General features: G+C 51.8%; 2 protein-coding genes across 10 annotated transcripts in view; one reads left to right on the forward strand and one right to left on the reverse strand.

The window, feature by feature from the left end:
• LOC133350586 (riboflavin-binding protein-like) overlaps positions 1-9,512 on the forward strand; it is a 26,582-nt gene extending 17,070 nt beyond the window's left edge. For all 3 annotated transcript variants that reach the window (XM_061565084.1, XM_061565093.1, XM_061565101.1), the window contains exons 2-6: positions 1,219-1,396; positions 2,514-2,613; positions 3,381-3,509; positions 4,565-4,673; positions 5,877-9,512. In XM_061565084.1, the coding sequence (XP_061421068.1) occupies positions 1,219-1,396; positions 2,514-2,613; positions 3,381-3,509; positions 4,565-4,673; positions 5,877-6,134 (774 nt within the window). In that variant the 3' untranslated portion in view covers positions 6,135-9,512. The remainder of the gene's footprint in view (positions 1-1,218; positions 1,397-2,513; positions 2,614-3,380; positions 3,510-4,564; positions 4,674-5,876) is intronic.
• LOC133350559 (uncharacterized) lies at positions 8,043-22,863 on the reverse strand. 7 transcript variants are annotated; one of them, XM_061565062.1, is made up of 8 exons: positions 22,798-22,848; positions 21,943-22,000; positions 20,896-20,985; positions 14,526-14,733; positions 13,054-13,235; positions 11,938-12,832; positions 11,165-11,704; positions 8,043-10,907 (listed from the first exon to the last, which is right to left on the reverse strand). In XM_061565062.1, the coding sequence occupies exons 3-8, from the start codon at positions 20,899-20,901 to the stop codon at positions 10,447-10,449; spliced, it is 2,292 nt and encodes a 763-aa protein (XP_061421046.1). In that variant the 5' UTR covers positions 20,902-20,985; positions 21,943-22,000; positions 22,798-22,848; the 3' UTR covers positions 8,043-10,446. The 7 variants fall into 7 exon arrangements, with proteins under 7 accessions (XP_061421046.1, XP_061421011.1, XP_061421001.1 ...); XM_061565027.1 differs by lacking the exon at positions 21,943-22,000 and having other exon boundaries at positions 22,798-22,863; XM_061565017.1 differs by lacking the exon at positions 22,798-22,848 and having other exon boundaries at positions 21,967-21,995.
• Positions 22,864-23,388: the final 525 nt, after the last annotated feature.

Here is a 23,388-nt window from a genome sequence, read left to right on the forward strand (position 1 = left end):
TAGAGGCTTTAAAATGAAATGTGATTTTGCAATCTACCCAATGTATTTATCTGGTAGGCGGCGCGTCAATTGACCGTGACCGTCCGTCTGTCCCTCCTTCTGGACGCCACGTCTTGCTCGCCAACCAGACAGCAACACTTGCTTCTAATGTTGTTTATAATATCACTGCATATAGATTATCTGCCGCTGTAAATGTCCACGTAGGCCACTTTGTTGAGCTATTTGTGGCCAGGTCGTTTCTGAAAAATAACGGAATTCCTCAGTGGGCTTTACCTTGTTAAATAAAACAGTTTAATCTTGATTTGAAGCGTTCGTGACTGCAGGAATCCACGGTCTTTGGTTGTTTCGGTAAAGTCACGTGGGTAGAAAATAAAATAAATCACGTTTCGATCGCAACACAAGCGTCCATCATCAGGTGGGACAACCACAGCAAGTAGACACTGCTGAAGTAGGCGAGAGAGCTGCCGTGGCACGAGGTTATATAGTAGTGTGTAGTGTAGTGTATAGTAGTGTATAGTGTAGTGTATAGTGTAGTGTATATAGTAGTGTATAAGGCATTCCAACGGTTTTAAGGTATTTTGGGGTGCTGATTCCAAATCCGGCATCAGTTTTTGTCATCAGGTTTTTGAGATATCAAATATTGCATTTTCAATAAAAACTGCAGAAGAAAAATATTAAATGTGGATATCTACATAAAATGATATTATAAACACACTATCCTAAAAATACAGCACCATATTTTAACACTAAAGCAGTCACTGACTCGCAACAACTTGCAATCATAAGTGACAGAGTTAATTTCGGGTAAAATCAATTAAAATGGGGTATGCCGATAGCATACTAATGATATGTGATAGAGCAAATCTGGGATCAGATTTGGAATCAGCACCCTGAAATGAGTCTAAAACAGCTGCAAAATTCCAGGCCAGAATTTTTGTTGTTGTTGACCAGTGTTATTTTATTTTATACCTACGTGACTTACCGAAAGAACCAAAGAGTATAAAAAAGTTTAGTTTACAATGTATAGTTTTTGAAAGTGATGTTTACCTTTCCTATACTTTGCACTCATATCGTGTTTTTATATTATTGTTGTTGTAACGTTCTGATCCCGTGCTGGACATCTGTGAAAAAGAGCCTCACAGCTCATCGGATTCCTCCTGCAGGAAAGTGAACATCGCGGTTGTGTGTTGGCTCTGGCCGTGGCCGTGGCTGCGTTAGGCCGCCATGTCACCACCGTGGCTGCCGCTGCTGCTGCTGTTGTGCGGCCTAGCCCCCGGCATCGAGCCTGCCTCTACTGGATCGCCCGCAGGAGCAGGCGGCTGCATGGCGGGCTCCAAGAGCAAGCCGAGGCCCGGGCCTGAGCCGGGCCTGCACGCCTGTAGCCAGTACAACCAGAGTGAGTGTCGCCTTCCACGCCCATCGTTGTCGTCGGCCTGTACAACTCTTCCCATTGCTGGGAAAATGACCCTCAAATTCCTTAATTTCCTTACAAGGGATTTAGTTGCACCTCTCCGGGCGCGATGTCCGTCCTTTCCTCTTCTCTCGGTCTCCCACGCGGCTGTTAATTCTGTCTCTGGCCAGTTCTCGGGACGCGACCTGCCCACCCATGTCCACTTGATTTCCCTTCGCTTTCACGACAGCATCGTCGGTGATTCGTGCGACTTTTTTGTTGCTGAAGCAACCACATTGCCAGCAGGGCTCAACGAGGCCACGGGGTGGCGATGTAGCCACGCCCACAACCCGCCCACTCCACTCTGGCCCCGCCCACTCCACACTGGCCCCGCCCACTCCACTCTGGCCCCGCCCACTCCAATATGGCCCCGCCCACTCTACTTTGGCCCCGCCCTGTGCCCAGGTTGCCCCGCCCACTCTACTCAGGACTGTCCCCAATGATGAGTCCGATCCGAGTATGAAGACTGATTTTTTAAAAAGTAAACCTGGACGAAATTCCGAATTTCACAAAAGCTTCGGGACACAAACTAATTTCCTATTCATCGTTCATCACACCACCTCACCTCCACTCACAATGCTTGTCCTCCCATCACCTTGCATCAACATCGCATTCTCCCATCTCCCGTCATCGGTTCTCACTTTACAACGTTTCCCATCATCCCATCAACCTCCTTCTCTTTCTATCACCCCTCTTATTTATCTCCCCTCATCTCCCTCCCATTATTGTCCCATCACTTTCCTTCCTTTCACCCAACTTCAATCATCTCCCTTCACTTACCTGCCTCCACTTACATACCTTCTCTTCACCACTGCCCATCTCCACCCTTCATCTCTCCCCCTACCCCGCCCATCTCCTTCCTTAATCTTTCTTCACCTCTGATGCCACCCTTCCCATCACCATTATCTCTGCCATCCCTTCACCACTCATCATCTTCCATCACCTACTATCCCCTCCCCACCTGCTCTCTTCACATCTCCTCTCTTCCACCCCCCATTACACATACCGCCCCTGCCCCCCCCACGCTCCGTACTTGACCTCTCGCCACCTGCGCTCACCGCAGACGCGTGCTGCACGCCGGAGTCGGTGCGGCAGCTCTCCCGGTCCCCCGTGGTGCGTGTGGACGAGCTGCTGTGGGACCGCTGCGGGAACCTCACCCCCAGGTGCCTCGCCGCCGCTCGCGGGACCGGCGTGCACCTACGATTAGCGCGTTTGGCTGCGTGCGGTGCGAAGGAGGTTCAACCCGCGCCGTAGGGACCGCACCGCCGTGGCTCCACGGGGCCTGAGAGGGTGGCCGACTTCGCTTCACGGGGCCCGCGACTTCGTCTCAAAAGACCCACGACAGAAATTCACGCGACCTGCGAAAAATGTCGTACAAAGTGCATTTCGCAAAACTCAAGTCGCACGATCCACGACTTCATTTTGCAGGACGTTGTTTTGTAGGGCCCGCAACTTCGTTTCATGCACTCTGCAGGCCGGATACGGTCCACAAGTCGATTTAATGTGGACCTCAGGCACGTGAGGCCACAGCTTTGAAACGGAACACAAACGTCATCAACCCAATCGGCACCAGTTTCACCGCATTCTTATTTTGTGAGGAATTAAAGGAAGCGCGAAATCCAATCTGCTGTTACTGCCACTTTAGACTTTGTTGAGATTTCACGAATTCCGTGACCACCATCACACGACCTCCGCAACCTTTATTATGACACGTTGTCCGCGGTACGATGAATACGATGAATGTGACAGTGATGATCGTTGTTGAGGTGGTTGCTGCTGCTGCTGCCGCTGCCGCTGCGACTGTTGCCGCTGCTGCCGCTGCTGCCGCTGCTGCCGCTGCTGCCGCTGCTGCCGCTGCTGCCGCTGCTGCCGCTGCTGCCGCTGATGCCCTTGCTCCGTGTAACCGTGGTGGCATCTCGGCCCTGCGCAGCTGCGAGTCGTTCCTCAAGCGGCTCGAGTGCTACTCCCGCTGCTCACCACTCGCGTCGCGCTGGGCTCACCGCGCTCACCCCAGCCTCCTCCACCACGTGCCCGTGTGCTCACACTTCTGCGACTCCTGGTAAGCGGGGGAGGGGGGTGCTGCAGTGGCTAGGAGATGTTATCTCCCTCGCCTGGTATGCAGGAGGTCGTGGGTTCGATCCCGAATCTGACGGCTGTTTATTTGGAGTTTGCATGTTATCCCCGTGGTCGTGTGGATTTCTCTGCGGGTCCTCCGGTTTTTCCCTCCACATTTAAAATCAACGTGTATTTTAGAGTATTTGGCTGCTTTACATTTCCACGTGATAAGCCACTTCATTGAGCTCTCATTTGTGTGTGCCAGGTCGCTTCTGAAAAAGAGCTAGATAGCTCAGTGGCCCTTACCTGGTGAAAAAAAATTAGTTTGGGTTCGTAAGAAACACAGCGGCCGTTCTTATTTTATATATAGAGTGCCTTCGCTCAATGCGTTTAACATAATTTAAAATACGGTAACAGATTATAATTATCTGGATGGCAGGGGCGTCTTGTAAGGGCTGAGGAATGAGTGGCCGAGATAGAGGGGTACTTAGGGGTAACGAAAGGGTAGGGGAGTGACGGGAAGGAGTGGAGGGGTGAGGGGAGGGAAGAGGATGGGCAATAGAGAAGAGGTGAGGCTATAAAAGAGATAAAAACAACAAGCCCAGAGTTTTTGCTTGTTATTGTATCAATGCTGCTGAAATAATGCACTCCCTGAAGGCCGTTTGGCTGGTGGATTGTTAGAAATGCTTTTTTGACGTGTTTACCAGTTGTTTCGCGTGATGTTCAGCGCCACGGTGGTGAGATGTTAAATACCTCGCCTGGTAGACAGCAGGTCGTGGGTTCGAACCCGACCCTAATGCCTGCTGCTGCTGTATATTTGGAGTTTGCATGTTCTCCCTGTGGTCGCCTGGATTTTTCTCCAGGCCCTTCAAATTTTCCCACCACATTTAGAAACGTGTGTTGAGAGTATTTGGCTGCTAATTCATTTCCACGTGATACGCCACTTTGTTGAGCGATCATTTGTGACCAGGTGGCTTATGAATAATAGATACACAGTTAAGTGGGCCTTAACTGGTAAAATAAAAATAGCTATAAAACAGTTTGTGTGCGTGTCTGCAGGTTCGATGCTTGCCGCGAGGACTTCACGTGCGTGCGCAACTGGATCTATGACTGGGACTGGAGCGTCGAAGGGAACTTCTGTCCCGGAGCCTGCGTGCCTTTTTCTCAGGTAGATTTCATCTCCGTGGTATCCCACCTTTAGGGCGCCAATGTGGTGCCTCGCAGCAACAAGACACCTGAGTTTGATTAGAAACTCAGGCCCCTTTCTGTGTGTGTGGAGTTTGTATGTTCTCCTCCTGCTCTACATGGGTTTCCTCTCGGTTCTCTGGCTCCCTCCTATAGCGAATAAAAACCCCAAACAATGAAATCGGTACTGGCCAAACATCCGAATGCTGAAAAATTACCTGAAAATTACTCAATTGGGATTACACACAGCAGCAGCAATATTGCCTCGACTGTGAAAACTTGGCAGGTCCCTCCTGCAAAATTATCTTGAGACTCAGGCTTTCCTGAGTAAACAACAATATTTTTAAAATGTGATCTTTACAAATATTGTCATGCATTTACCATTCAATAATACTTTAGAAAAAAAACCTTGACGCTTAAGGCTGCGTGGCCCACACGGGCAATCTGACAGGAGTTGGAAACTATGTTGAGACAAATAAATTGCAGTTTTTTCATCTCTTCTCCAATACTTTCCCGACTGCGCTATCCGTGTCATGAGACGTCACCCTGTGTTAAAGAACGGTCTGTGTTGGGGCCATGGGTTCATCTCCTATTTTTCTATCCCCTGCTTTTCATAACCGGTTTAGTTTATATGAACGGTGCGTACGTGCATCATCGTTCTATGTATCGGGCTCGCGCATTGCCTCAATAACAAAGTTAAATAAACGGCCCGCGGAAGTGGATATCGAACAAATACTGTTAAGATGACTCAGCACCAGTGATCTCTGGTTTCCACTCGGTGAGAGTCATTAATGTTTGTCGCGTGACGGTCAAATCAATGTTTACATTTTCAGAGCTGGAATTTTGCCAAATTTAAGTGCAGAACCAAATTCAACGCGATGGGCCATCAACTCACTACGCTTGAGAAGCCGGTTTAATCGTAGGCAGCTGAAACCTGAAATCAAACCCAGGATCTCAGCGGTGCTGGCTTAGCGTTCAGACCTCTGAGCCATCCACCTGGCGTCCTCTATTCGGTTCGAGATGGAGCAACAAAATCCGCTGAGTGCGGATTGCTGCCTCGCAGAACTGTGACAGCTTGGGGGAAGCCATCATCGTCCAGTCGTTGATAGATCACGGCTGATGATACCGATGACGATGGCAATGACAGCCGTGTTTGCGCGTTCTGTTCGTTTGTGCATGCGCGTAGATGTTCCGGGACGGACGCGATTTGTGTGAGGGTTTCTGGGGCCTCGCCCTCCTCCCCGTAGCCCACGGAGTGGAGCCGTGCATCTCTCCGGGCGACCGAGAGGGCGACATCACCGCCACCGCCACTATGGGGACGTCGACGGTCGTGGAACCCGCAGCCCCTCCGACGAGGGGCAACGCTGCGAACCGCGATGTCGCACGCCGCGCCAAGCGCGCACTCTTCCAGGAAGAGGTGGAAGGCAGCGGCAGCGGCTTCTGAGAGAGCCGAACTCCCCAGGGGGGAAATCCAGAAACTCTCCGATGAGTTTTTTTTTGTTTCCGGGTGACACCGTGAATTGTTCAGCATGATGTCCGACGGTTCGCCCTGCGTGCTGGGAGCTTTTTGAGGAATTGAACTGAGTGGCTCACTTTTGCTTGAGATTATATAACGTTGCTGGCTGTCGCTGGTATTGCCAGTACTGGATGATGATTGGGCTAGAAATGGCAAAGCCTGCAGCAGCCGGCAATGCTAAACAATCGAGAGAGGGAAAATGAGCTGCTCAGTGTAGTTCTTGAAAAAGGTCTCAGCACACGGTACTAAACGTCAGTCGTGCCGCACACGCGGCACAACTCGAAAAACACATCGGAGAGCTGAACAGCACCACCGTGAAAACCTAGACGGTTGTGGAAAATCTGTGGGCAGATGCACACAAATCCTTAAGTAAAGTTTTCCCTAGGTTCTCACTGATTTGAATTGCCAACTAATAGTTCAATATTACTTAAGATATTTAATTAAAATGACCACTGGAAACACGTGTGCAGAACTGGGGAACTTTTTACGAATAGGGCTTTTAAATTAACCCTTGGTGGGCAATCACATTAGCACCTTCGCGTTTTCTGATAGCACTGCAAAGAAGTGAATGAGGCTCAGCTCACCTTTAACTCGCACTGATGCAATGCCATGCCTGCTGCCCTCTCGCCAACACGTTGACCTTCACATCTCCCTCTCGTAGCCGATTAGTAACGCGTCGCATGATCGTGAGAGATGATAATTGGTGGCGGATTGGACAGGCCTTCATGCAACAGTGGATTCACCATGTGATGATGGTGACCCGATTAATGTGAGCGGAGCGTTTAGCGCGCTGCGCTACAAGCCCAGCGACCCAAGTTTGATTTACGCTCACGGCCAATGACGATTATCTGAATCGGTTCTTGGTCTCCCCTAGGTCGACTCAGCCTGAGGACTTGGTACGGTGTCTAAAGATCGCTACTAGGAAGATAAGCGTCCAGGCGTTGTGCTGGCCACCCACCCCCTCGCGTATCGTGCCGGCCTTCATAGGTGCTACTTGCTAACAGCACTTGTCCCAACAGTCTGTTAAGGCTACACGGGGGATCTTTGTGGCTGAGATGCTTGAAGTGATGGATTTTGTTTTGTAGGTTTTTTCGAAGGGGGTGAGGCCTCACGTGATCCTGGGCTGAATGAAATGGCGTTGTGGGCCATATGAAATGCGGTTATGGGCCGTGTCTAGCCAATGGGCTATGTTTCTCTCCCTGCACTCAAAGCCGCAGATCATCAAACTGGGTCTCCCAGGAGGCAGTTTCCAGAAACGGATTCTAAAACACAATCTCAAGTACCTCTTTTTCAGAGTCTCGATCTGCTCTGAATAAGGGCCATTACCCGAAACGTCACCTATTATATACGTTTTTTTTAAGGCAGTGTTATTCGTTACAATTGCCAAATCTCTGTGGTTTGTCAGTAAGGGGGAGGGGGGGGGTACACGGTCAGTACAATCTCAATTGAGAAACTGTAACGGTGATTTTTCACATTTGGCAAATTTGGCCCATTACGCCGACTTCACGGGATATTGAGCGTCTGCTGTGAAGCAGACAGATTGTCAAGATGCTCACCCTGAATTCAAGCACCGCAATCCACCACTGAGTCACCGTCATATCAAGACCCCAGTCCTGAGACGCAGTCTCTTGTAGACTGCTTCTCACGAAAAGTCTAAAACACAGTCTCGTTATCTCCTGGAGTTGCGCCCTCCTGTGTCTCAACACCCCAATCCTGAGACCCAGAGCTCATCGAATCAAGTCTCAAGCCAGATCTTTCAACCTGGATGCTGAAGTCCGGCCTCTTGGAGTCGAGTATGAAACCCACTGATTCAGAAACAGTGACCTCCAGTTGCCATAATCTGATGATGTTTAATGGAAAGCTTTGTATCAGCTTAATAGTCCTTATGCACATGAGCTTGCAATATACCAGCATTACAATAAAACAGGTATCGCTCAATTTACGACAGGGATGCGTTTTTCAAAAAACAAGCGGAAAACGAAATTTCGTAAATCGGAAATTGATTTTCCACGAATTGAATACGAACATTTTATTCCAACTCTATGCCTCACCTAAATATATACACCTATAACATTTTTCACAAGAGAAAATAATGATAAAGAACAGAAATTATGAAACGATTGAATAATTTTAATAAAAATAATGAACCTTTTGAGGCAACTCTCCTGCATGTTGGCATGACTGACACGGTGGCGGCGTTGGCGCTGCACTGCATGGACACCGTGACGCTGTCGAGGATGGATGAGGTCGCCTCCCCGCTGCTTCTTGCCCAATGATCTCGCGGTGCGTGCCGAAGTGAAATTTCATTAACGAGGAAATTCGATTTCAATAATCCAAAAGTGTCCATAATTTGTCAATTGCATTCACGCGAAATTAGGTAAACCGAACGTTGATGAATCGAGGGATACCTGTGCGCTCCTATGGATACAGCAGAAAGCCAAGCGAGCTCATCCACGTGTGTGTTCACTCACAACGACGTTTCTTTGCCGTGCATAACTCTAACATACACCTCCCACGTTTATTTAGAACATCAATTATATCACAATTTAGGTACAAGACTGGCACAATTGTGTCTGGTCCGCAAGGCTTTGCTAAAGACCACCGCGTCTTCAGAGAATTGTGCTAGTGCTGCGTCTCTGATGATAATTATTATTTTAAAAACAATTACGTCTGAAGCGTCATTGAGAAATGCAAGCGGCTCTTGGACAGGACGCGAGGAGGGACGACGGACAACGGTCAGGAATAATAACGGAGCAGCAGCCGAGCAATGGAAAGTGTCCAGGAGGACGCCACTGGGGAGATAGAGCGACGAAATCTGTTCACGTGCCATGGGATTGCTGCATCAGGTGGGATGGTGAGAGGCGGTGGTGGCGGTCTAGGCAGGCCTTCATCCAACAGTGGAACCATCGTAGCTGACCATGACGACAATGATGATGATGGTGGTCATGATGATGATGGCATAAAGGAGCAGGGTCTGGATGAAATGATCCCAGGTGGAGTTGTGCGGTACCATCTGCTAGGCCGCCGTTCTCCGACGTGATGGAATTTTCTTCAAACGGGGCGCAATGTTTCATCTCGTGATACGACACCGATGATGACGCAATTGGGATATAATAATTGTTCCATCAGTTTTCGTGAAAAATGTATTTCAAAACTACTCGTACACAATTGACTATGCATAAATGGTCTTGACGATGTCTTTATATTAAATTGAATGCTTTTACAGATGCAGATTAATATATCACTCGAACCATCCTTTCTATTAAGGCTGCTTTACATTGCAATTAAAGACATGCCAATCTCTGACTGCCGGGTGTGCTGTGTAAGATTTATTTCTCGACTCGTGGCTCTGCCGAGCTATCTCTGTGTTCACGTTTGTGGCGTGGTGCTCTCCCGATCCACGGCGACGCGGTCGCGCGGCGGAATTTTGACTTTTTTTTTTAAGTTGAAAACTCGATCCATCTCTCAAGGCTCCTCCTGCCTGCAGCAAAGGTCGCTGCCCTCACGGGGTTCACACGTCCCTGCGTGCGCTCGGATCCACAGACGCCAAAGACTCTCAGTGTTGAGGCTGGGGGTCAGTGTTGAGGTTGGAGGTCAGTGTTGAGGCTTGGGGTCAGCGTTGAGGCTGTGGGTCAGTGTTGAGGCTGGGGGTCAGTGTTGAGGCTGGGGGTCAGTGTTGAGGCTGTGAGTCAGTGTTGAGGCTATGGGTCAGTGTTGAGGCTGTGGGTCAGTGTTGAGGCTGTGGGTCAGTGTTGAGGCTGTGGGTCAGTGTTGAGGCTATGGGTCAGTGTTGAGGCTGTGGGTCAGTGTTGAGGCTGTGGGTCAGTGTTGAGGCTATGGGTCAGTGTTGAGGCTGTGGGTCAGTGTTGAGGCTGTGGGTCAGTGTTGAGGCTATGGGTCAGTGTTGAGGCTGTGGGTCAGTGTTGAGGCTGTGGGTCAGTGTTGAGGCTGTGGGTCAGTGTTGAGGCTGTGGGTCAGTGTTGAGGCTATGGGTCAGTGTTGAGGCTGTGGGTCAGTGTTGAGGCTGTGAGTCAGTGTTGAGGCTATGGGTCAGTGTTGAGGCTGTGGGTCAGTGTTGAGGCTGTGGGTCAGTGTTGAGGCTGGGGGTCAGTGTCGAGGCTGGGGGTCAGTGTTGAGGCTGGGGGTCAGTGTCGAGGCTGGGGGTCAGTGTTGAGGTTGTGGGTCAGTGTCGAGGCTGGGGGTCAGTGTTGAGGCTGTGGGTCAGTGTTGAGGCTGTGGGTCAGTGTTGAGGCTGTGGGTCAGTGTCGAGGCTGGGGTCAGTGTTGAGGCCGTGTGTCCATATCGCGTCTGTGCATTCAAATGCATCATATTTGCAGAACAGCACCCAGCGATATTCTTTGATTGCATCTCCCTTCGGAGTGTCAAACCCCGCAGCACGAGCGGCACGGCGCTCACTGCTCCTTCCTCGGCACCGTCGCGCGGGACTGGGCTCGCGAAGCCGCCCGCTGCGGCCGCCCCCTGTTCCTGGCCTGCCGCCCCCTTCAGGCGACCTTTGCCCTCGCCTCCGCTGCTGCCCGCGGCGTCGGACACGTCCGAGGCGGCCCTCGTCGGGAGCGCCGGTGGCAGCTGCGGCGTCGGCGCGGGCCCCGCGGCCGCGCTGCGGTACGAGGGCGAGTACTGCAGCTCCCAGAACACGGAGAGGTCGGCCAGGCTGTCCCTCCAGGAGCAGGGCCGTGCCCTCTGTCGTGAGGAACAACAACAATGACGACCAAGGTAAAAGCGGCAGCAACAATGACGCGGTGGCAACATTGTTCGTCGTGAGGACAACCGCCGAGCGACGCGGACGAAATTCACTTTGTGGGGTGGAAAGCGATAGAGGAGGGGAAGAGAAGCAGAGAGAGAGAGAGACAGCAGCAGCAGAGACGACGTCACAGAGTTCAGAGGTCACGACCGGACAGGAGCGGCCGCGGGACACTGAAATTCCGCTCGGCACTCACCGCTCCGAACGCCGTCGCGTTCAACGCCGTCGCGTTCAGCGCCGGCGCCGTGTGCGGCCGAGTGCCGCGCTGGGCCGACCCCCTCGGTCCCGATGGACGCGGCTCCGCCGAGTCTCCCGCGCTGGACGTGGGGTACGACGAGGAGGAGGTCGTCACCGGCGCCGCTCCCCTCCGCGTGCCGGCGCTCCATCCCTCCTCCTCCCCCTCCGCCGCCGCCGCCGTTGGCCTCGCGCCGCCTGCCGTGGTCACGGCGGCGGCGGCGGTCCCCGCGTCGGTCGCCGCCCCGGCTACCCGGCGTTCGCCAGGCCCCGAGCGGAACGAGTGCATCCTCTGGGCGAAGGCGCAGGTGCGTGCGTGGGCCGCGCGCCGGCGCTCCGACCTCTCCCACAGGTGCGCCGAGAGCGGCCGTAGAGACGCCGGGAGGCGCGGCGTGAGCGTCGCCACCTCTGGCCAATTCGCGCGAGTAAAAACAACCGTCGGTGTATTTGCGCTGAATATGTGTATGTTGAACTTCTTTCGCACCGCACGTAGACAACCACGCTAATCGGAGGTGCGGGACAAACGGTCGGGGTGGTGGGTGGGTGGGCGAGAGGACAAACTTGTCTGAGCTCTGTGAGCTGCGAGTGACATCACCACCGCACACTTGGCCGCCCGTGCGTCAGCCAGCCAGCAAAACTTTTTTTAATGCAGTACGAGTGAAAATAAATTACGCTTGCAATGAGAACACGGTACATCAAAGAGCGGACAATCCTCTGAAAACCAGGCAACCCTACCTGGGATGCGTCGCATAGCGAACGTCGGGAAACTCTGCGGACACGCCGGCCCCGTCGCCCCGCGTCTCCTCGCACCCAGCGCCATCTCCTGCACAAGGACGACACCCAACTGTTGTCCCGGCGACCTCCAGGCCGCCTCTGCAGGTCCTTGGCCCCGCCCGTCCGTTCGCGGGATGGTCCACCTCCCGCTCAGCAAGCGCGCAGGTCGCTGGGAGCCGGTCGCGACTCCGCACGGCTCGGCGGGCATCTCCGTCGGCCTCGCGAGCGCCTCCGCTTCAACGCTGCCGCCTCCCAGACGCGCCTCCGAGTGAATCGCCTCCAGTTGCCGCGGTTGGACGGTTGACTTACCCAACTCGACTTTTGCGTCGTATCGATTCTCCAAACCGATCGCATCGTCCCCGAGCGCCTTCCGGCGGACCCCCTCTTCCCGGCCACCGGGCCCTGCCATAAGATCGTCCCGGTCTCCCCTCGGGTCCCCCGGCGTCCCCCCGTCGTCCCGACCTTTCGTCCGATCCCCGCGCTCCTCCGCACCTCCCGGGTCTCCCCGCGTCGTCTCCGCCCCTTCGCCCGGCCGCCCGACGGCGCTCTCGCACGCGCCCCGGCCCAGCTCCCTGGCGAGGGCCGCCGCGCTCCTCCCGCGGGCGTCCCGCGCCTCCCCGGGCTCCAGGCGCTGGCGCCGCATGGCCGCGGCGAGGGCGGCGGCCTCGCGGGGCCGGTCGGCCCACACGGCGAGGTGCAGCGCCGTCATGCGCGCCGAGCGCTCGCGCCGCGCCACCTCGCCCCCCTCGCCCGCCGCCAGCAGCAGCCGCAGCAGCCGCCCGCGGCCCAGCGTCGCCGCCAGCATGATGGCGTCCCAGCCGCCCGCCGGCTCGCTGTCTCCCACTCGCGCGCCCGCCTGGGGGGGGGGGGGCAGAGGGTGGAGCAGGGGCGGCACACGGTTCACGGGTGGGCACGGGGAGGGCCGCGGTGCGGTGGTGGGCGCGGGGGTCGACGCGGGGGTCAACGAAGAGGGCGGCGGTGCGGTGGACACTGACGGTGACGTGGCCGTCGATTCGCGCAGATGGTCGCAACTGCACCAGGGCCCGCGGGACACAGGTCCCCTCCCCCTCCCGTCACCTGCAGCAGCATGCGCGCGCAAGCCAGCGCGCGGGCCTCCCCGTCGTGCAGCGCGCACAGCATGAGCGGCGTGACCCCCCCCGGCCCCCGCCCCCCCGGATCGGCCCCCCCGTCCTCCAGCAGCGTGCGCGCCTGCGCCAGGTCCCCGCTGCGCACGGCCGCGTGCAGCTCCATGCTCGGCCCTGCAGAGGGGCGGACAAGAGTGGGGACCCCCCTCCTCATCGCAGGTGGAGCGATCGTCGAGTTACCCCCCAACGGGTCCCGGAGGGAGCGCGCTGCATCCCGAGTCGGTCTGAGCGCTCTGACGAGTCCAGTTCGTCACGACCGGCTGCTCGGCATTTCAACATGATGCACGATGCACGAATGTTAATTGCAGTCAATTTGATCTTCGTAAAAAATTATAATAATAACCCGATTTGATTTGTTAAAAGAGTTATACAGTAATAACCCAACGTATCTTTATTTTTGGGCCACCCTGTATAGACACACATACGAATTGTAGAGCTAAACCAAAGTTAAAGCGAACAAAACTACGATAAATTCGGCACGCTACTGGCAGTAACTAACACTACACACATGTTTCGATTTAAAGCTTTCGTGACTGCAGGGATTCATCTTCTTGGTTCTTTCGGTAAAGTCACGTAGAAGGGAAGTAATAAAATAATACAAATAAAACAATAAAATAATCACCTGAGGACGGCTGCTTGCGTTGTGGCCGAAACGTCGTGAGAATTATTTTATTGTGTTTTAATTTTATTATTTTATTACTTCCCTTCTACGTGACTTTACCGAAAGAACCAAGAAGACTACACACATGGTGATGATGTGGTTTTAATGTCCACATAACCCATATCGTTCACAATCTAGCGTTGTAAATCGTTACACAGCGGTACAGTACTTGTTTGTATGAGAGCAGCTGCCACCGTAACGTAAATGGTCACCGACGCTGGACAATCTCGAGACGCTGCAGTTCAATTCCATCTCCAGGTGCGGCAGTTTAAACAGTGGGCCAACTTTCTGAAATCCCTAAATTACCTCCCCACCACCACCCGGGCCGACCTCCATCCATCCACCCAGCAGCAGAACGAGTTCGGTAACACCACCACCACCACCAACACCACCACCAACACCACCACCACCAACACCACCACCAACACCACCACCAACACCAACACCACCACCAACACCACCACCAACACCACCACCAACACCATCACCACCACCAACACCACCACCACCAACACCACCACCACCACCAGTCGATCAGCTTGGTCGCGTCTGGTGGGGTAGAGTGTGGGTACCCCACCTCCTCCAAGACGTAGCTGCTCTCGAGAGCGCCCTCGACTGGAGGCCCTTGGGTGGGGGTGGTCAACTCGAAAACCCGAGGGCCCTTGGGCTGGACCAATCACAACGAGTCCGGCTCCGTGCTCAGCTGGGTACTGGAGGTGGCTCGCTCTCATCCAATCCCTTACCTGGTCCACGTGGCCGCTGTGTGCCCCGCGGCGTCTCCTCTGACGGCGCCGTGAGTCTCACCGAGACCTTCCTGCTCGGGGCCACTGCCATGAGGTGGGTGGGTGGTGGTGGAGGAGGAGGTGGTGGAGGAGGAGGAGGTGGTGGTGGTGGTGGAGGAGGAGGTCGCGTCGTTGGTGGTCGTGTAAGTTGAAAGAAGCCCTGGAGGGTCTAGACAAACATTTGATGCACAAACAAGTTCACTCACCCATACAAAGAAACAGATCCCCCATATAGCCTCTCACATACTGTTGGGGCAGGTGCTGTGAGCGAGTAAGCACAATTATGAAGGCCTCAACGGCACACGAGTAGGTGGCCAACGCCAACACGCCGGACCGCCTTTGTCTCCCCAGCGATGATATTCGTCACCGAAGTTGGCCGTGAGCGAGAATCGAACACGGGTCGCCAGGTTCGTAGCGCAGCGTGCTAACCACAGCACCACCGCTCCCCACTCACCCACCGACAGTGGCACACGAAACGAGGTGTATTTTTATCTTACCAGGTGAGGCCCACTGAGCTAAATAGCTGTTTTTAGAAGCAACCTGGTCGCGATTGATAGCTCCACGAAGTGGCTTATCACGTGGCAATGTATAGCAGTCAAATACTCTAAACGCACGTTTCTAAATGTGGAGGGAAACCCACGGACTCATAACAAACACACCGAGTTAATTCTAAAGCCCCTTTTGTCTATTTATCCACTGCTAGATGAATGCAGCCCTTCCCCTCCCGTAAGGCCGTGACTGTGCGTGGAGGCTGTTTGTCGGCCACACTTCGTCACGTTTGTCAATACGCGTCGACGGCGTTGGAGGCCCAAACAAAAGGAGCGGAACCTGCCACTGATGTTAGCCGTGAGACGCTTAACTAAATAATAACACACAATACAGAAGACTCACGTCACTTCAAATTGCTCTTCACATAGCTGTACAGATACAGATCCCCCATGTAACCTTTGACAGATTGTTGGGCCGAGTGTTTTTAGCGAGCAGCACCTATGAATGAATGCCCCCCGGGCACACGACGCCCCACGCGGTGGTTTGGTCAAACCACGCCCGGCCGCCTTTGTCTCTCCCCAGTGATAATATCTACTCCCCGCAAAAAGGTAACGATTTGGGGTAAATGACACACGCGCAGCAGTGTACGCAAAAATATCCACGGTACACTCAGAGAATACACTCAACACATTAACAACACGTACATAAAACACATAACAGTTCATATAACGTACATAAAATACATACTCGACTCATAAGCTTACCATATCCTGTACATATACAACACATGCACACTTACAACAGACACATGACACTTCATTACCACACACGGATACATAAATACACAATATAATGTGTACATACACACAATACGGTAGCAAACTGCACACTACATACCACATTGAGCGCATACATACATAATGCAGTAGGAACACACAACACATACTAAACATGACACTCAGCACACATACGCACGTCTGATATACATTAAAAACCTTCCAGCCACACGCAGAAGATACAATCAAATACACATATATACACACCTTAACGTAGAGTACAGGTGGACTGCACAATCACACTCAGACACACTCTCTCACTTACACTCACTCACAATATGTATCTCACACTCCTCAACACTCAGAAGCTATCTTACACAAACACACAATCGGTCTTGCTCACAATATTTCGCTTACACACTCTCTCAGTCTCGTACTCATTTACAATCTTCACAATCTCTCTACACACCACACACTCCTTCTCATACTCAGTCTCAATCTCTCACACTCACACACGCATAATCTCACACAAAATCTCCCGCACACTCAATCTCTCTAACTCTCACTCACAATCTTTCTCCCGCACACACAGTCTCACAATCTCACACACAACCGATCGCTTACACACGCACAAATATACAATCTTGTACTCGCATACTCACGTTTCTCACACTCTCACAGTCGCACACTCTCACAGTCGCACACACGCACAATCCGCCCAATGCACACTCAGATCCTTCTCCCCCTCATGCACACTCGCAATCCCTCTCACACACTCGTGCACTCTCACACACCAGATCCCACCCACACACCTGAGATGTCTGAACATGTTGGGCTGTACCACTTGCAGCACAGGTACAGGTGTGATGGAGAAGGGGTAATCGTTGGCACCCTTGAGCACCCAAAGCAAACCCCGCTGCAATGGTACAGCCCACAGCTCTCACATCACAGAGCACAGTACAGTGCCTCACTGATGTTTAATCAGTTGGGCTCCCAGCGAGACCCCGGGAAACGTAATTGCATAACCACAACTCTTCCAATACACGCAGGGCAGGGTGGCGCATTGGTCGCACTTGTGCCCCACAGCAAGAAGGGCTCAAGTTACATTGCCGAATGGGTCGCATTCCTCTGTCCTGCTTGGGTTTCCTATGGATTCGCCCCCCCACCCCAAAGCTAGAGAAGCGTGCAATGTGACTGGCATGTGCCAAACAAACCAATGCTGAAAAAAATACCTGGAAATGTACTCAATTGGGATCACACACAGCAACGACATCGCCTCCCTACCGCGAAAGCTTGGCAGGACCCTCCTGAAGTGGAGTCTTGAGACTCTGCGAGACTTGACGGCAGTGCTTCTTCATGGCAAGGCCCGCGGGCCGCTGGCGGCCCCTGGTGGCCTTGAATGCGGCCCCCGACAAGACACACCACGTGACCTCACCCATCGTGTTGTCAACCCCCAATGGTCTCGAATGTATGGCGGCCCTCACACGGATGTCTTATGGCGAAAGTGGCCCAATCTGAAACTGAGTAGAGAACACGGCAGTGGCCCACTCTGAAACTGAGTAGAGAACACGACTGTGGCCCTCTCTGAAGCTGAGTAGAGAACACGGCTGTGGTCCTCTCTGAGACTGAGTAGAGAACACGGCTGTGGTCCTCTCTGAGACTGAGTAGAGAACACGGCTGTGGCCCTCTCTGAGACTGAGTAGAGAACACGGCTGTGGCCCTCTCTGAGACTGAGTAGAGAACACGGCTGTGGCCCACTCTGAGACTGAGTAGAGAACACGGCTGTGGTCCTCTCTGAGACTGAGTAGAGAACACGGCTGTGGCCCTCTCTGAGACTGAGTAGAGAACACGGCTGTGGCCCTCTCTGAGACTGAGTAGAGAACACGGCTGTGGCCCACTCTGAGACTGAGTAGAGAACACGGCTGTGGCCCTCTCTGAGACTGAGTAGAGAACACGGCTGTGGCCCACTCTGAGACTGAGTAGAGAACACGGCTGTGGCCCTCTCTGAGACTGAGTAGAGAACACGGCTGTGGCCCACTCTGAGACTGAGTAGAGAACACGGCTGTGGCCCTCTCTGAAGCTGAGTAGAGAACACGGCTGTGGCCCACTCTGAGACTGAGTAGAGAACACGGCTGTGGCCCACTCTGAGACTGAGTAGAGAACACGGCTGTGGCCCTCTCTGAGACTGAGTAGAGAACACGGCTGTGGCCCACTCTGAGACTGAGTAGAGAACACGGCTGTGGCCCACTCTGAGACTGAGTAGAGAACACGGCTGTGGCCCTCTCTGAGACTGAGTAGAGAACACGGCTGTGGCCCACTCTGAAACTGAGTAGAGAACACGGCTGTGGCCCACTCTGAGACTGAGTAGAGAACACGGCTGTGGCCCACTCTGAGACTGAGTAGAGAACACGGCTGTGGCCCACTCTGAGACTGAGTAGAGAACACGGCTGTGGCCCACTCTGAGACTGAGTAGAGAACACGGCTCCTCCACTGGGTGGAGCGGTGACGTCACATCTCCTGGCCAACGCCAAAATGTGTGGTGGGTGAGATCTAAGCCGGCTATGGGTATGACCGCCTCCACCAACCCACAGCATTGGCCAAGCATGGTGAAGTATGGTCAAATACCCCCCTCATCCACGAATCACACGGCGTGGGGAAGCCTTCATCCGGCAGTGGATAGAAAAATGGCCGCAGTTAATTGTTGCGGTAATTTGAAAATGTTTTCCCCAAAATGTTTACTTACAAAGCCTGAATAAAGAAAAGTCAATTTGAAACCCCCAGTAGAGTTTTGAGATTCACGTTTGAAAAGTTGCGAGTTAAACTCCTGGTTAGGGGTAGACTCAACCCATCAGCTCTCCCTCTGGAGTCAATTAAATGAGTGACCACTTCGTGGGGAGTCGCCAATGGTTGTCCTATGGATGGACCCCGCCATAAAAAAAATTGGAATTCCCACCACTCGCTCTGCAGGACTGTAAACAGGAGCTCAGCACCAATGCGTCGATGCGCAGTCGAGCAGCCAGAAATCACGAATACTTTTTTTTATCCATACGACACTGAAATTATAACATACAATACACACACTGTCCATGGAATATAATGGTTTTAAGACAGGCTCTAGAAAGGAACAGGCAAACGCACAAGCATCGGTGGCAAGATGTCAACTACTTCGCCTGGTATACAGGAGGTCGTGGGTTCGATCCCGAAGCCTGTATATTTGGAGTCTCTCCAAGTGACGCGTGGATTTTTCTCCGGGTCACCCGGTTTTTCTCTCCACATTTAGAATCAACAACATGCGTTTCAAATATTTGCCTTCTATAAATGTCACTTTGTTGAGCTATCATTTATGATAACCAAGTTGCTTCTCAAAATAGCTATATAAATCAGTGGGCTTTACCTGGTAAAATAAAATAAAATAGTTTATGTTTTATAGTTTATCATGTTCACCTCGGCCTACCATATTAATTCATGTAAGCGACCTTGGCGAAGCGTACACGGTAATGAGCTTTGCGTTGGCGAGACTGTTGACCTTTACGTTAACTGTGGGAGAGCTCAATTGGTGTTCTCGGTGTCTGGAAGAGGGGGGGAAGTGTTCTCATATCATGTAGGCAAAGGTGCAGCTATGCAATTGCCACCTCTGACGTTTGTAAGACAAGACCGGGAGGAATATCTTGCAGCACCAGAAGAGAGGAGAGATGCATGTAAGCGCATTGTCTCTTGCTGGTCTCGTCAAGGAGCATGACCTGTCACGGGAGCTCCGGTCATCCTCGCAGCTGGCCATGAAACAAAGACGGTTACTGCATCGCGCACTTTCAGATGCGCTTCTGTGACCGTCTGTCACTCTTCCCTCCGAGATTAGGAAATCACTGGAGCTATGCACTTTGAAATCTAGATTGAAAACGAATTTCCTTGGATCTGCTTTTTGTGTTTGGTTGTCCTTCCCCCGCACCTCCAATTAGCACGTTTGGCTACGTACGGTGCAAAAGAAGTTCAACATACACACATACGTCTCGCAGTGGTAAATATACAGCCCTAAATTAGTTTTTGTTCGTGGCACTGCTGGCTCTTCACGCCACTGCTGGCAAAAGGGCCTCCACTAGAGAGAGCTCCGCCGAGCTCACCACTAGAGAGTAATTGGCCTACTCTTCCATACATACGTCTCGCATTTATAAATATTTATAAATAACGCGATCTGACCCAAAAACCTATATTATGAATAATATTGGTCGCGAAAGTCTACGTGTTAAACCTTCCACGCTGGCCAGACGTCTTGGAAGAAGGCGGGAATACCCACACGTTACCCCAACACACGTGACCTGCCGATTGACTGCGTGGTGTAACCCTGTGTGCACTGGTGGGTGAACAGAGGTGGTGGGGAAGTAAGAAATGTTGATTGTAATTTGGAGGTGGCTCAGAGTTCAGAGCGCCGAGCTGACACTTTTGGGATCCTGTGATCATACACCGGGTTCTCAAGTTCACAGGTTTGACTGCAAATTGGCTAAATTCCAGTTTAACACGAAGTAAGCTTTCGCGACCAATATTATTCATAATAAAGGTTTTTATTCGGGTTAGATCGCATAAATATAAATGTGTCGTTAACCCCGCGACCATCCGACACGGCCGATTAGGAAGGCTAGTCACGTAAAAACCGTGCCAATCGGTTACGACTTCAGCACACCGGTGTGTTGGAGAGTCAACCCACAACATTTACAATTATGGCAAGTCGCCTGATGAAGCTGATTGTAATCACCAGCGAAACATTTCACTCAAATGGTAAATGTGTTTTTTTGCCGAACTCCCTGTCTCGTCGCGACGAAATCCCCCATCGAATTGAAATAACAATTCGTTTATCCGGCTGTGTGGCTGCCCTACGAACCCGGCGACCCCAGTTCGATTTCTGCTCAAGGCCAACACCAGTGACGACTATCTGAACAGGTTCTGGGCCTCCCCTAGATCGACTCAGCCTAAAATGAGTACCTGGTGCGGTGTCTAAACATCGCCACAAGGGAGACAAAGGCGGCCGGGAGTGGTGCTGGCCCCCTACCCCCCACGTGTGCCACAGTGCCAACCTTCATCGATGCTCCTCGCCAACAGTCCGTTAAGGCGACACGGGGGAGCTTTGTCTTTCGTGTGATTCCATCATCACCAGCAACAAATAGCTGGTGAAGTCACACACGCAATAAGTAAGATAAAAAAGCATGTTTGCAAGGGTGTGAAAATCTGAAATCTGCGGACGTTTCGTACAGTCTCAGTCTGAAGAATGTAACTGAATAATTATCTTTGAACCAGCAGTCACACATTTAGTCCGCTTTCATTGGGGTGCGTAATTTCCTCCCAGTCTCCCGCCGTAAATATGGTCTCAGCCAAGTCAACTCCTCAGTAAATCTTTGTACCTTTGAGTATATATGTATGCATATAGCCAATTGTCATGTTTGGCTTTCCTCAGTGCACTGCGGCCCCTAGCCACACTACTCAACTATCACAGCATTCACTCAGACTCGTGAATTCAATCCCGTCGCAAGTCAGTCGCGCTCTCGTCTTTGGTGGGCAGTCGTCAACACTGGATCGGTTTTGACATTTCAACGTCTCATCAGCAGACTTGGGTCTCGCTTGACACCAATGCTGGTGAACTGCCCATATGTTGATCGACAATGACCCTCTCTCTATTACAAATGGGTCCCGGTTCGACGCAACGCTACATTGTAAATAACACAAAAGAAGTCTTAGTGTCGTTGTGGGAAATATCAGTAACACAATACGCAGACAACACGGTCTCTTTCCCATTTTCTGTCGTTCCACATATTAAAAAGTATTTCCTTACACATCCCACTTTGTGGTGGCGGGTCATAAACAAGACAAAGATCCCCCGTATAGCCTTAACATGCTCTTGGGCCAAGTGCTGTTAGCGAGTAGCATCTATTTAGGCCGGCACGAATCACGAGGGGGTGGGTGGCCAGCACCACCCCAGCCGCCTTTGTCTCCCCAGTGCCCGCCTCTCCACAAGAACACACGCGCACTCTGTTGACACTGGTGGCACGCGAACTTGGCGAGGGCCAAGTACGGGGGTTGCTGGGCAGGCAGGCGGGGGAGGGGTTGGGGAGGCTCGGTGTTGTTACACTTCATCTTGGGGGCTCTCTCACGGTTGTCCTCACTGTGTTGGTTGCCATGGTGCTCCTTTGTAAATAAAACAAACATATAATCGTTCGCGTCGTTGTGGAGAGTTTGAGCAACACAATAAATAAGCCGACGAATACATCTCCTTCGTTTGTCTGTCCCCCAGACATGAAATGATATAAAAGTACATTCCGATTTAAAGCTTTCGTGACTGCAGGGATTCATATTCTTGGTTCTTTCGGTAAAGTCACGTAGAAGATAAATAATAAAATAATTAAGGCGAATGCTTACTCCGACTACACAATCCGCAAAGCAATCACTCCAACCATGAAGAAGGACCCTCTTGAGCCATTCAAAACCATCACCTACCCTACATTGCGGGGGTCACAAAAACGATTTCCAAAATCTTGAATAAACACAAGATCCAGGTCCGATTCAACACAGTACATAAAATCCGTGATCTGGTCCCGTCTGTAAAAGATGTGATTCCAGACATACAGTAAGTACTCTGGCGTCTACAAACTAAGTTGCCTCTGTGGTAGCAGTTACATTGGAGAAAACAAACGACATGTCTCGGGCCGCATCCGTGAACACAAAGCAGACCTGAAACACGGTAGGACCAACACCTCAGCCGTGGCAGACCACTGTTATAATTCAGTGGGATCACATGACATTGACTTCTCCAAGACAGAGGTTCTCTGCAAGCCATCTGGCTACCATGAGAGATTCGTTCATAAGGCTATCCACATATACAAACACAGAGACAATTTCAACCGAGAAGATGAATTCTGGCTTAGCAATCATTGGAAGGATGTGATAAACCATTTAGGGTCTTATTTGATTGTGTTCACGCTTACGGTGACTTTCAGACCGCATTCCATTCTCCATCTCTCCCCCCTCCTCCGTTCCGAGCATAGATGGACTCGTCCATCTGGCCAACTGCCAAATCGCTGTCCGTGGTGCTGACGTTAAGAAAAAACCGCCACTTTTTTCAATTTTTCTTGCTGTGGTTTTCACACCTAATGACGATTGCTTGTGTTGCAATCGAAAGGTCGTGAGAATTTTATTGTTTTATTTTTTATTATTTTATTATTTCCCTTCTACGTGACTTTACCGAAAGAACCAAGAATATGATATAAAAGTAGTTTTTGTATCGTTACTTCCAGTCAACCACACGGGTTTCTGGGAGGGCGTAATTTGCGAGTTTTGCTTCAGGTGAGCCAATGCTGCTGATATGATGCACTCCCAGAAGGCCTTGTGGTTGATGGGATGTGTAAACAAATGTACCTTTATATTATTTAATGTGAAGGGACAGATATATCAAGGATGTACTCTAAATAGCGTCTGCTTCATTATGTTGTGTAAGTGAAGCAGTGTGGTTTCAAACCTATTCATCCATCTATGCAATAATATACTGTACGTACACCCAATAAGCATGCAACGAATGT

Source organism: Lethenteron reissneri, chromosome 4 (genome assembly GCF_015708825.2).
Source record: "Lethenteron reissneri isolate LAM-NWPU_2019-01 chromosome 4, ASM1570882v1, whole genome shotgun sequence".
NCBI classification, from domain to species: domain Eukaryota; kingdom Metazoa; phylum Chordata; class Hyperoartia; order Petromyzontiformes; family Petromyzontidae; genus Lethenteron; species Lethenteron reissneri.